Source organism: Ambystoma mexicanum, chromosome 11 (assembly GCF_040938575.1).
Source record: "Ambystoma mexicanum isolate Mex_15411 chromosome 11, UKY_AmexF1_1, whole genome shotgun sequence".
Classification (NCBI taxonomy): domain Eukaryota; kingdom Metazoa; phylum Chordata; class Amphibia; order Caudata; family Ambystomatidae; genus Ambystoma; species Ambystoma mexicanum.
The window spans coordinates 370820827-370834755 of NC_090934.1; the positions used below are offsets into that span (position 1 = coordinate 370820827).

The 13929-nt window shown below is 43.2% G+C and overlaps 1 protein-coding gene across 1 annotated transcript in view; it reads left to right on the forward strand.

The window, feature by feature from the left end:
* Positions 1 to 13929, forward strand: part of RORA (RAR related orphan receptor A) — a 318626-nt gene that overhangs the window by 281546 nt on the left and 23151 nt on the right. Inside the window, exons 7-8 of the mRNA XM_069623081.1 lie at positions 3298 to 3405; positions 8695 to 8805. Of these exons, the coding sequence (XP_069479182.1) occupies positions 3298 to 3405; positions 8695 to 8805 (219 nt within the window). The remainder of the gene's footprint in view (positions 1 to 3297; positions 3406 to 8694; positions 8806 to 13929) is intronic.

Below are 13929 nucleotides of genomic sequence, written 5' to 3' on the forward strand. Positions count from 1 at the left end.
GTCCCGCAAATGTTGTGTTAGGCCACTGGGCAACCTGGGAGCCAGAGTGGCAGCCCACTATGCCAGATGCACCTTGATCGCCCCCGCTGCTAAAGGTGCAAGCAAAGAGCAGTGAATGGCTGAAGTTAGTAGCAGGAAATCGAGGTACATATCAAATCTGCAATCTGTATTTTTTCCCCACAGTGGTAAAATACAAACTAAACATTGTGTGTTTGAGACAAAGGGAGTGGTGGCTGCTGAATATTTTAATTGGAGTGTCAATGTTTTCCATGAATATGTGGGAGTGATCGAGGATAGTGAGGGATCCCAAACCAACCAAGGAGCATTTGAGATGTGAGAGGCGGCCTCCTACAAGAACATTTTATAAATAGTGGGTTCAATTTGTGCATTTTAAAGCACACTTTCTGTTAAAATATTTGTAAAAAGAGACACAGATTTAAATGTTTAAATGAGTTTGTAGGATAACACATGAACAAATCAAATAGACCCCAGTCCCCTACAGTGCACAGGAGCATTTTCCAATGCATGTTCATGCTTTTACACACAATATGTGCCATTGGTTCTACGTGTTATGGTTCACTGTTTTACTTGTGTGCACTTTACTCATGCACTATACCTCGATGTGCTTTTGATCGGAAATAATTAACATTTGGGGTTCTACCAAACCTATTTCCAACCAACACCCCACCCACTCACACCCGAATCCTTCCCCCTCCCCGCCACCCTAACCTCACACAAACACAAACATATACCAAACAAAATTCGACCAAAAGTATATCAAATAAAAGTGCAAGAATAAAGTGCACATGAGTAAAACATCCTTGGCAGTAACACGTGTTACAATGATAGTATCAAAACAATATTGTATACTGCCATATATTGTGGGAATATATTTTATAATATTTAGTATACCATTTGTTTCATCCTGGCTGTGGCCATATGTGTTCATGCAGGCTGCAACGATATATGCCGGTATTGCCATATAAGAACACACCCTTATTGGCTTTGTCAGTAAAAATGCCATGTCACAGTAAATAAACGTGTCCTGACTGACCACAACTATGTAGGGCAGCACGGCCATGTAAGGACACCTGTTATGCTGGCTTGACCCTTACTGTCCAGTACACATGTCCTGCCACGGTAAGATGATGTGTGCATACTAGCTGCACCAATGTAGGCCACTCTAGCCATGTAATAACACCTGTCATGTATGCTTTGTCCTTGAAAGTCAGTGAAAAACTGCCATGCCACAGTAAAATAAATATATCCAAAGCACTCATTATGTTGGCTTTAACCCTTGAGTCCCAATAAAGAATTCGGTTCCACTGTAAGAAAACATGACCTGGGTGCCACTACAGAAATGTGAACCATCCCCCACCCGACCTCCCCTGCATGAAACACATCATATCAACTTTACCTTTATGCCCAGTAAAATTTGAATGTCTATAATGTAACACTTGTTCATACTAGATGCCCCAATGTAGGCTAGTTTTGCAGGTCGGGAGCATCCATCTTCACTCCTCCCACGTCCTGCAGGTAACTGGAGGGATGAAGAGCCAATCATTACGCTCACCAGGCCGGATTTTGGAGTGCCCAGTGGGGAAAATTAATGGCAGGATACCATGTCCATCTCCCAAATGCCTATTTGAAGGCTGTGCTTGAATCGGGGCATAGGCATTTTGTGTTTCCAGCCTTGGTACTAGCGCAGCAGTAGGAAGGGCATTAGGGACACCACACCAGTCTTCCTATTTTGTATAGAATCCAGAGGGTCCTGAGAATTGTAGGGTCAGTCCCAGGGCGTCCTTCTTCCAGTGGCTGCATGCCACCACTGGACAAAGGGCTTTGTTGATCGATGCTCTTCTGAGCAATGTTAATGAAATGTTCTCCTTCTCCTGATCACTTGTTCTCTCTCTCTATTAGGCCATTCTAGCCCTCTTCCCGCCTTTGCATCACTCTGACCACCTCACTCTCCCTCTGCTCTGCATCTTTCTTCACCTATCTTCCCATCTATTCTCATCCTCTTGCGCGATCTCTGTCCCTTTCTAGCGTCGACTCCTCTGATGTTTACATGTGACTGCTAATTTATGAAGTCGGCGATTAATCCTGGATCCTTGGTAGGTCCCTGGTACCAGGCTGATTCTGGAACCTAGGGTAGGTGGAGGTGACGTGCACTCTCCTTTGTCATCAGACGTGCTCTGCTGCTGCATTCCCAATTTTAAGACAGGCTGGTTACAGGATAAAAAGTGAACAGACGCTTGCCACAACTAGATATTCATTGTAGAGTCGCCCACAGACTCGACCGTTTGTAGCGTTCATATCTGAATGATGGAATGTTTGGTTCAGAGTGGAGATTTCTCCTGCCAGATGATCCGGTTTTGGGGTTGGGGGAAGCATATTAGATACTATCTGAGTCAGTGACCTCATTGACATACCCCCACCTTCTTACATATTGGGTGTTATCAATAGGATCTATGAAATTGGGCAAAGGTGGTTGTGAAAAGGAAAGATCACCCTATTCATGTCTCCCTGTCTAGTCTTTGGGGGGGTTCCATGTGTTAAAATCTCGACAAAAATGGCAGTGGACACAAAATATCGTGGCAGAAAGGCTGTGGTTTTGCCGCCGCAATCCATGTAAAGGATGCAGGGGAAACCCCTGCAACCCTCAGACCCATTATACCATTTAAGGAGAGCGGGGGACACCCCTGCAACCACCGCCCCCCTTAAATGGTGTAATGGGGTACACCTTTAACAGGTCAACTACGTGGTTTTTGGACAGGCGACATTTCTGCAGCGATTTGATCACTGCATGCCCTTTGAGGGCAATCAACCTGAAACCGGCAGCCAAGTGAAAATGTGCATGTGTGCTGTAAATTATTATTTAAGGGAGAGCAAACAGCGAGTAATGACATACCAGTTATAGAAAAAGTATCCGAAGTGTAATTGGAGAAAACTGATATCAATAATTCTAGTTTGATCTTCGGGAAACCAGCAACCATTTGAAACTGGCTCCTGTAATGACCTGCTAGGCGAGGTGTGTGTACGGCCGTTTCCACAGGGATTTAGGGGCTCGCTCTTTCACCATGGCAGCGGGTGGAGCTAATGGAGTCGCTTTAGATTGTGCACTTATATAATTCTATGCTTCTAAAGTTCTTCTTTGCCACTTCTCAGCTGTTGGGTTCATGCATGCTGTACATTGATCAGAGTCTGCTGAAGTTTAATGTCGACGTGCGTGTCCTATGGAAGGGATTAGCTGCCTGCAAACTAATTGAGTGAACAATGTTTTGCTTTTTTTTTTAGGTTCTTTAGAAGTGGTGTTTATCAGAATGTGCCGTGCCTTTGACTCCCAGAACAACACAGTGTACTTTGATGGAAAATATGCTTGCCCAGATGTGTTCAAGTCCTTAGGTAAGGCAATGTAATCGATACATATGTAGTTAAGGCAGGCCTAGAGCCTTGCTCAAAAGGACGTTCTTTTTAAAATTGTCTGTTGGGGACTAGAGTTGAACTATTGGTCATTTTGGGGCTGTTTTGTTTTAGCGCTACCAAAGAAGTCACGGATCATGAACTGGTCTGAGAATGTCGGATGCCCCTGAACGCAGACAGATCCATGCGTTCAACTGTTCCAGGCTGTGGAGGGGATTGTGACATTGAGGGAGGGGCTTGGTGATGGTACATTGTGGGAGTCTTTGCCAGTGTTTCCATTCTCCATTCTCCAAGCTTGAAATGGAGAATTGCCAGTCTTCATGCCCCATACAAATGGTATTATTCAAATTCCTGCCTTGGTCCCTCCTTTCTGGCACCTTTTTCCCATTACCTTCTCACCACCATCTTTACCGACCAAATTCACACCTCGCTGCTTTCCTTGCATACTCTAATGGAAATGTACTTAGTTACAATGCGTGTGTCTCTCCCTTGATTGGAAAGGTTGCCAAGGATTTGATCCTGGAGTTTTGGATACTCCCCTGTAAGGGGCTATTTCTCTACAAGAAGCTGAATAAAGCTTGGCCCATTGCTGACTGTGAGCAATGGGTGCAGTGAATGAGTTGATTGTTCGGAATAAAGCTAGAAGGGGCAATGTAACCGAAAACTAATAACATGTTGTCGTTTTGGCTGCAAAGCATAAAACGGACTCGATGGAGCTTAATTTCTTGCCCTCGAGTCAGATGCGGAGCAGTTTTACAGTGTTCTTTTTAATATTTTAAAATAGATTTTAAAAAAATCTTGCACTTTAAAGAATGTATAATTTATTTATTAAGAATTCTTGTAGAACTGTGCCACATGCCCGTAGGCCTCAAGGCGCGCAACACAATCGACAAGACAAACCCCACCACATAAATTATTTATACAGTGCGAGAAAGAGAGTCCAGTGCAGAAACTCAGTGATCAGTCAATCAAATAAGAATGCAATCCAAATAGGACCAAATGAACTATCCTCAGCTATTGTATCTCACTGGCAGGCAAGAATTGGAACAGTGACCTTCTTCTTTTTGTTATTCTTTTACTTTTTTGAGAAAGATAAACTTTAACTTTTGGAATTCGCATTAGGTACTTGCAGATTCCGACCTGGAGTTTCGGTGTGGATCTGTCGCCTTTTCTGCACAAAACCTGATGGGAAGATGACAAATTATGAAGGGCACTCCTGTTGCATTCATCACTTAACATCTGAACATTGCACCCTAGCCTTTAGACCTTAATCCATGACCGGTTTTGCAAATCCCCATAAACTGCACAGACAGAAATACTGTCCCGGACTAAACGGCTTCATGGGACACTGTCTTTTTCTGCTACCGGGACCCCCACCCTCCATTTCCCCCAGTACCTTGCTATCCTCAGTGGTTTTGAGAACCACCAGAACATCTCTGGACCATCAACCTGCTAAGGCCTTTATCCACTCTCCTATCCTCATTTGTGATATCTTGTGACTATCTTGTGACTATCTCACAGTGCAACAACTGGAGTCTCTGGGCCAAGGAAGCACAGTGTATGTGGTGGCAATAAGGGTTGTGTGTGGTCAGGTTCATCACAGAGACCATGACTGTTGAAATATTAGGACAGAAAGAGAAAACACTCTACTCTAATGGGGTATGACCCTGCAGGGTTATACATGGATAATGCAGTGGTGGCATGGATGTCACTAGTTTTGACCATGACTTTGGGAATATTATTTATTTATTTTATTTTAATTTTTGTGACGTGCCAACATTCCCGTGGGCCTAGTAATGGCCTTGAAGAATTACCCACTGCTTTGTGGCAACACAGATGAGGATATAAACTAGGGATCATTTTAAAGAGGACACGCACATTTTAAATTTCCATCTAGATCTTCACTCTCTGTAGCAAATTTTACACAATGAATTCAAGTGTATTGCAATGTTGGGGCGTAACTTTACAACAGCTCAGAACGACTATAACATCCCTTTTTACACTTCATTCTCTAAAGCTTCTGAGGGTACCATCTCCATAATGGCTGGCTTCCTAGCGTCAGTGGCTATAGTATTGTGGTAAGTATATGCCAAAGTGGTTAGAGCTGGATAAAAAGGGAAATGCATGGTGCCAAACTCTGATCTGTCTCACAGAGGCTGCCTGTGGATACTGTTATTGTGACTGCAGTATGGGGGAGGAATTATAGCCAATGCTCATACCCCTCTCCCTCAGGCAGGGAGAGAAAGCTCATTGACCACACAGGCAAAGTCTGTACTACCGGTGGTACATGTTGTATCTCTTGTGTGTTACTCATGGTTATGTGGAAATTTAGGGAAAATTAGAAGGGAAGGCTACAGAGCTGGTGTGCGGAGGCAGTTGAAGGAGAAGAGCTGTACGCAACCTGGAGCACGGGCTTGTAGATGTTACTCAATAAACATGGTAACACTAACCTCGTTTGGCTGACAGCGTCCTTACTCCACATATTGGTGATGAGTTTGCCCACGTGGAAGAACGAGAAAGTGGAAAGCACCTGATGACAATTGTCTGTTCCGTCCCAGACAATTCGAGCCAACCGTTGTGGACTCCTATCACCCCAGCACAGGTGTGGGGCAATGGAAATTTTGGAGGTGTCCACAATGGAATGGTGTCAAGCGGCTCTCACAATGAGGCGCTGGTGAAGAGCGGTAAGTGGCACACATGGCTGATGTCTCAGCTAGAGGGACACCGAGATGCAAGGCGATCGCTTGGGTCCCTTAGATTTGTACTTTTTTTGGTTAATTTATAACACGCTTAATAACAGCGAGTGGTTTCTAAGCGCGAGATCGGGATTCGAACCTGTGTTGCGCCACGTTATCTTGCTTCCAAGACAAATGTGTTTCCCCCGAGCTATTCTTCATCCCTGAAGTGTAATGCGCTCCAAGATGCAAATCAGAGGAGGCCGAGAAGGTAACGGGACGTTTGGGTCTCGAAGCGTGAGACGCTGAGGCATGAAGAGTCTGCATCTATTCTGTGCTCCGCGCGCAAGAGAAGAAAGGACCCAATGGCGTTCTATTGCCGCACAGCCAAGTTCAAGATCACTTGTCTCAGTGATCTGAATTGTTTTGTTCTAAAAAACGAACCTCGCAAAGGCAACACATTTGGTCTCAAGCAATGACAGTCCAGCCATATCAGTTTTGTAAGTAGACAAGTGCCTGACCATGGATGCATTTAAAATGTAGGGTCTTAAAAATGATGCAGCATCTGACTTGTAAGCCAGTGTACAGATTGTCGAAAAGGGGAGAACTTCAGCTCGAGGATGTTGAAAAATCAGGCGGACTGCAGCATTTTTAACATTTTGCATTTGTTCAATTTGGTAGTAATTAGTCCTGGCATTAGTTAGGGAAATGACCACTTATGGAAATTGTTTCTCAATGTAAGGAGAGAGTCTATCAAGAAGTCTAAGTTTAAAGAAAGATGTTCTCACAAGCTAGTTTATCTGAGCACTCAGATCCAAATCCTGCTGCCAACAGAAGCCGAGATATTTACTTTACAAGAGTATTTCATGGGAGTATCCAACACTATCCATGGAGGGCATATTGTACCCAGGTTAAACTTGGATACAGGGCCTTGCATCCACAATTCAACTTCACTTAGGCCTTTAACTAGATTACTGGGATGCATATGTATACTTTTAATGTATACGTGTGTATTGTCCGCATAGGAATGATAGCTAAGTCCAGACACTTGTCTGATATAGATATTAAAAAGCAGCAGGAACAAAGGAAAACCACATGCCGTCAATTGCTTAGGTTATACAAACGGACTAAGCTTAAGTTCTTGTGTCGGTCTTGTAGAAACGAGCAAAACCATTTCAAGGCATGGGTTGTCATATTAAAAACTTCGGATAAACGGGCGATCATTATATCATGATTGACCGGATCAAAGGCCACCGAAAGATCCAGTATAACAGAGGTTCGTTCATTCTGATTGGCTGCCTCCAGGATATCATCCCTTACTGAAGGTAAAGCCGTTTCAGTTATGTGATTCGGGCAAAACTCAGATTGATAATTGTCTAATGAGTGCTGTTCAATAAATGATTGAAGTTAAAAGACAATTAAATGTTCCAAAATTTTGTGTGACGAGGTGAGCCCAGCAACTGATTGGTATTAACGTACCTGGTGCTCTACAACCTTTGTACCATATTGGGGCCCCTACAATTCTCATAACATGCTGAGTACCCCTCCATTTGTTGGAGCATGCTCATTGTGCATTCATGAATTATAACAGACCGGGTGCAATCGAGTTCTGTTTTTTTTTTATGCTCTTAAAATTGTTGTCACATGTAACACATCATTGGCCCCAACCGCTTTTATAACACTCTTGGTGTACCTACAGTTACCATAACATCGTGGGGGCATGAAGACTAGGATATATTCGTGTTTCATAAATGATGCTCCTTGCACCTAGAAGTGTCATCCTATACATTTAAAAGTCGTAAAGAAGTGATGCATTTGGTTTTCTGTCATGTGCCTTAGTTTTACACCCGAGAATAGTCTGTTCTCTGATCCCCAGTACTTTATGTTCGATGCTGTACATTCTATTCCCATTATCCTTGTACAATACATGGCAGTCTGCTATATCCATAAAAAGCCTGGAAATAATGTTCTATCACAGGCTAATTGTGACATTCCAAATGACCTGTGATATTATGCTTCAGTTGTGACGTCACAATGCCTTGAGCCAGCAGAGCGCAGAATTCCAACTGTCACTCTAGCATTTAATTAGAGCTAGTTTTATATGACACTTTATAGCCATTAAGTGACGAGGACCACTTTAAGGTCAAATGTTTCATTTGTGCACTGCTGGCGTTTCACACGTGAACAGGATTCGGCATGTTAGTTGTATGTTCGATGCATTTTGTTAAACTGCTTTATCTATTTTTCTGCAACACATCAGGAGCTGAATATAAACTTTTTTTTAAATCCTTCATTGATTATATGGATCACCAAATGGAAGATCTCTTACATTAGACTAAGCAAGAGGTCGGGTGTTAAAGGTGGTAGCCATGTATTCTAAGGAATAAAATACCTCCTGCCATCTGTAAAAAGGATATTGTCTGTCACTAAGCAGTTCCATGACCTTATGAAGGAAGTCTTCCTTCGGTCTCATTCATCTGTCACGGAACTCCTCTGTGACTTGCAATATTCTTATAACATACTGTAGGGGTGTGCATTATACCATATATCACATTGAGATGGAACCCTAAAGTGCCTCCTTTGTTTTGTTTTCCAGGTTGCGAAGACTTCATTACCTTTGTGTTTGAATTTGGGAAGAGCCTATGTTCTATGCACCTGACGGAAGATGAGATAGCATTATTTTCTGCATTTGTCTTAATGTCAGCAGGTAAGGCCTATGTAAAGCCCCCATAGCCCTTCTCTCGCCTTCTGAAATGATGCCACCAATACCACCTGGGCAGTCTTAAGATCAGCCTCCCAATAAAGACTTCCCTGCCAAGGACCCCGCACCAGACCAACTTCAGAAAGTACTGGAATGGCATAGTGTAGGGGTGTTAAACATAAAGCCTATGGGCTGGATCAAGCCTCAAAAGCCTCCTCATCAGGCCCTCCACATTATCAATGCACATTGTACAACAATGTGCTCGGTCAGGGTAGAGCAAAGAAAAGGCTTCTGTGGAACGGTGACTTCAGTTCCCACATTATGAGAAAGATGCTGTCGCCAGAAGCCAATTAAATGCAGATTATCAACACTGAGCTGGAATCAAAATGGCTTAAACAGATGAGTGATATTAAAGCAAGGTAAAGAACACTCTGATAAGTGAAAATGTCATCGGCCAAATAAATACATACAAATAAACACTCACCGTACCATTCAACAGCTACTTTCTTTCAAGCAAAAGCCAAATAGCATTTGTTTCTGCAGCCATCCCCTAAGAATTTGGCACCATTTATAAAGCAAGAAGGCAGTTTTTCTGAGCACAAGATACACAAGCACCCCATAAAACATCCTTGTTCACTGCAACATACTATGGTAAGGATTCCATGCCTGAAACCTGTTCAGTATTTAGTTGATTTAATTTGGATTCTGGTGGCATGCTCATTCAATTAGAGATATCTTCAGAGCAGGTGATTAAAGATGGGGCAGGGGTTTCAGAATGTCTGGGAGAAAACGCTATTTAGTAATTCCCCAAACCAGTCATGGTTGTTTTTAGAAAAAATATTGGAGTGTAGTGAGCTCCATGGGGGTGGAGTGAGGACAGCAAAGTGGCAGCCACCCAGGCATTGCTTAAAGAATGTTTCCATGTGAAGGAAAGCAGAATAAGACCTGAGATATTTTGATGGTTGATAAGGGTGAATTATTATTTTGGCATAGTCTGGAACTTGGTCATGTATGACTCTGTGGGCTTGTGGTTCAAGGGATTATATGCTGCTCCCTCCAAATTATGCTCCCTGGTGGTAATAAGTACACCAGCCTTGGTAGTACCCCAAAGTGAAGGAGAAATAGCTTTCCCCTAAACAAAAGACTTGCATGCGTGAAGAGGAGTAACTATAACCCAATGAAAATGGAAGATGCATATGATGCTATAGCAGATGAGTATACATTGTGTCACAGAACTGAGATGTTCTTTACATCCCTCTTAACTGCTGGGTTGCTAGCTGACACAAATGCTAAATGGTTGCAAATAACCCGCAAATAATCTGATCGGAGCTGTTGCAGACAATAAACACAACAGTAAGAGGCTTTAATGCCATAAGAGAAGAGCTGAGAACAATAAGGCACATGACCCTAGGTACGTTCTCGATCTGATAATGGCCATGGAGGGGTGTGTGCACAGATATTGGGCATTCTTGCTGCACATACACACCCGCTCATGATGAGGAGAATTGAACATTCACAGAGGCCATAGCTACCTTCGCAGAAATACACACAAGAACGGTGGAGGAGTTAGATGATATTGATGTTGATGACTGGTTTAATTACCTGTCGTCATGGATCCCCCTGACTGGCTAATGCATTTAAAGTACTGATGGCCATTTTGGTACTAGTACTATTTGCCTTCTGTGTTCTAAGAATTGTAATAAGCCAATGCAAAAAGACTGGCAAAAAGGCAGTAGGAATGAAAATAGTAAAACGTGGATGCTCACATAAACAAGTATACCCAAACAGAGGACCTCCCTGGTGCCCAAGTAATGGAAAGCCCTATTGCCCCTCCAGGATCAAAATGTATTTGTCCTCAGGACCCTCACAATTACACCAAGCACTGGGTATATTGTGATTCCAATGGGAAATTATACTATATGACCTGGAGTATGGACGAACAAGTTAGACATACAGGCTGCTTCAGGGGGGTGACTAACATATGTATACCCAAAGAGCCTTATCTCAACCAGAGGGAGGGGGTGTTGGGAGGCAAATGAATACATAATCCATAGCTTCTGCTCCTCCCCCGGCCCAATATCGTAAAGGTGAGAAACGTTACTCACGAAGACAAATGTACCGCCCTTATCCCAGGCAGGTACAGCAGTAGATGGACACAATCTGAGCTAAAGATGGCAAAAGTAATAAAACAAACGCTGTGGCAATACAAGTGCATGTATTAGATATGAAGCACACTTGCACTCAACATGAAGAACGTGTACATCAGGTTATATATGCATTTATACATGAAGAATATTGACATAGCATCCATAGGATATGAAGAATACTAACATAAGCAATGTCTAATCTGAATGCAACATGAACAACGCGAAACATAGCTCACTAACATAGAAATGCAACAGTAATGGCCAGCCAGCTTTTCCAAAATGGAAGCCACAACATGCTTCTAATTAAACTAAGGGCCTCAAGCCTTCACATGAACTCAAAATGCTAAAACCACAGAAATACAGGCCAGTGCAAAGCTCAGCCAGGAGCCGACAACCACAGCATGGTTTGTGCAAATTAAGGGAGGGTCAGAACATTGTAGTGAAAACACGAGATACCAATTCCGAGGACGCAAGAAGGATACTCACAGATTAATTAAAGTTTCATAAGAGTACAACCAGCCTCTGTGAGCCCGGTGAAGGACAACTATAAGCCAAAAGACTCCATGAACAATAACTGAGTGTCCCCAGTGGCAAGAGAAAACATAACACTTGCATAAATATCAGCTAAAATCCCAATAAATGAAGGGTGAAATAATTCACACTGTCTATTCATTAGCAAAAAACACATATAGGACACCTGCCTTATTTCTAAACACATATCTTCAGGCACGAGACGCCACACAAGGCCAAATACAAAGAAATCACCCTGGCTCATGGCTTAGAAATGAGGGATTAATTAAAAGGAAAGCAGTCCGGGGACCTCTCTCCCCCTTCTCCTGTCTGACTCATGTCTTGATGACCTGTCAGTTGTCCAAAGCCAACCAATGAAAACCCCCAATGTTAAGCCACCTATGAAGTAAGATGCCAACCAATTACATATTGCAGACAGAAATGTCTTTTTACCTTTAATCTATTTAGAGGTGGTCACAGGGGGAGTCCTCAAACAATCGTTACCCAATTAGAAGTTTAATCCCTATAGAATGTTTATGTAATCACCACTATTAGCCAATCCCTGTTCCCCGTAGGTTTTGGTAACTAAGATTGCAGTATGAAGTCAGTTGCGACAAAAGTTGAATATATATAAACCATTGTTTTTTATGTAACGGGCGAGAGTGCCAAGAAGTTTATGCTTGTATGCTGTCCCTGCTTTATTTTGACGCTAAAAAAGCTGGGGTTTGCCTTGCACTTTGTCTATTTCCATTATTGATTCTGGTTTGGACAGGCTCCAGAACCTCTGTGTAATTTGGGACTTCCCAGGCCATCTAAACAGGGCAAGAGCAAAAGGAGTGTAGAGGCTATTATAAAGAGGTGGTCTCTGAAGTGTTTGTGCAAGAGAGGGAAGAGTGTGAGTAGTAGACGTGGAGTAGGAGTAGAAGTAGCAGAGTGGAGTAGTAATGGTAGTAGTAAAGATAGTAGACAGCGGAAGTAGTGGAGTAGTGAGTGAAGGAAATTAGTAGTAGTGATAATTGGTACTAGAGGGGTGTGCAGGGCACCATATCTCTGAGGGTTTGTACAGGGGTCAGCGAAGTGGGGAGCAGGGCACCATAACCCTGAGTCTCATGGGAAAGTAAAAGTAGTAAAGGTATAGTGTTAGTAGCGGGGAGCATCAATAGTAGTAGAGGAAGAGAAGTAAGCATGACGGCGAGTGGGAGAATTGGAGTAGCTACTGGCAGAAGGAGGGAATAGACAATAATGGAGCTAGAGAGGTAGTTGGAGGTACGAGCGATATTAAGAAGAGGAGTAGGAAAAGAAGTACGATTGAAGGGTGGAGGTGGAAAGGCAGAGTGAGAGATTGGAGGGACTGTGACCTGGTGGAAGGAGAACCGCTTAAGAGACCAGTATAGCGAAGGCTCGGGTACAAGAGGGTGTGAAAGGAGTGAGCGCAAAGCGGGGTGATAGAAGGCACCAATAATAATCCCTGAGACTACCAAGTGGGGATAGGACAGGGAAAGCTAGAAGATCCCTAGGGAGTCAGGTAATCAACGATTTAGGGGAAACACCTGAAGTGCAGAAAGAAGAAAAGGCAGATGGGGGTTATCGGTCCTAGTGCTACCAACATCCCCAATAGGGATGCCTGGTTTAGGGAGGTGGGACGGGGGGGACAGGGCTGGGTTAGACCTGCGAGGGAGGGAGAGAGAGAGAGGGCCAGCCCTAGTGCCAATCCCACCATAGTCCCAGTAGGCCTGAAGGACATTGAGATTTTAAAGCCATTCTGACAATTTTTACTTCAATAAACACTGTTGGACTTTCTTTAAGAGTCGTCAGTATGATTCTGTGGGATAGTGCCACCCTGTCACACAGGTTAAACATTGCCTAATAATTTAATGCTTTTTAATAACTGTCAGCAGTTGGTACATTATTTTATTTCTTTATTTAAACGTACAGTTTTAATACAAAAACTTTGTTTCTCAATTGATGTCCCAGGAGTCAACATATAATACAGTATAACTGAATAAGGGTAGCTGTGGTACCACATAGAATTGTATATATTGAGTTAACTATTTGATTTCTGAGTATTAAGTGAGTCTTATTTATTTGTATATTTCCACCTGACTTTTTATCCTTTAATAAAAGAATTAGGGTAGCACCTAACATAGTGTGTGGGCATTCCTTTGTGAGAGCTTGGGGATTCACTGTACCTAAGAACCAGCCTGCATCAACTACCTTGAGTCTCAGCCTTTGTTGCTTGCCCATGTTTACCAATTTGCCTTGGCTGGGGGTGCCTCTGTTCCTCTACCCCAACCATATAGTGGGTAGTAGCACAGATACCCCCCTCGGTCTTTACAGTCTGCCTCTGAGCCGGCCTAGATGTTTGCTGATGGAAGCTCCCAAGGATGAAGAGATGTCTGGAGGTCTGTTGGCACACACTACCATCACCCAGAGCAACATTCCACCAGAGGGTCAACTTCTGCCACTCCCCACT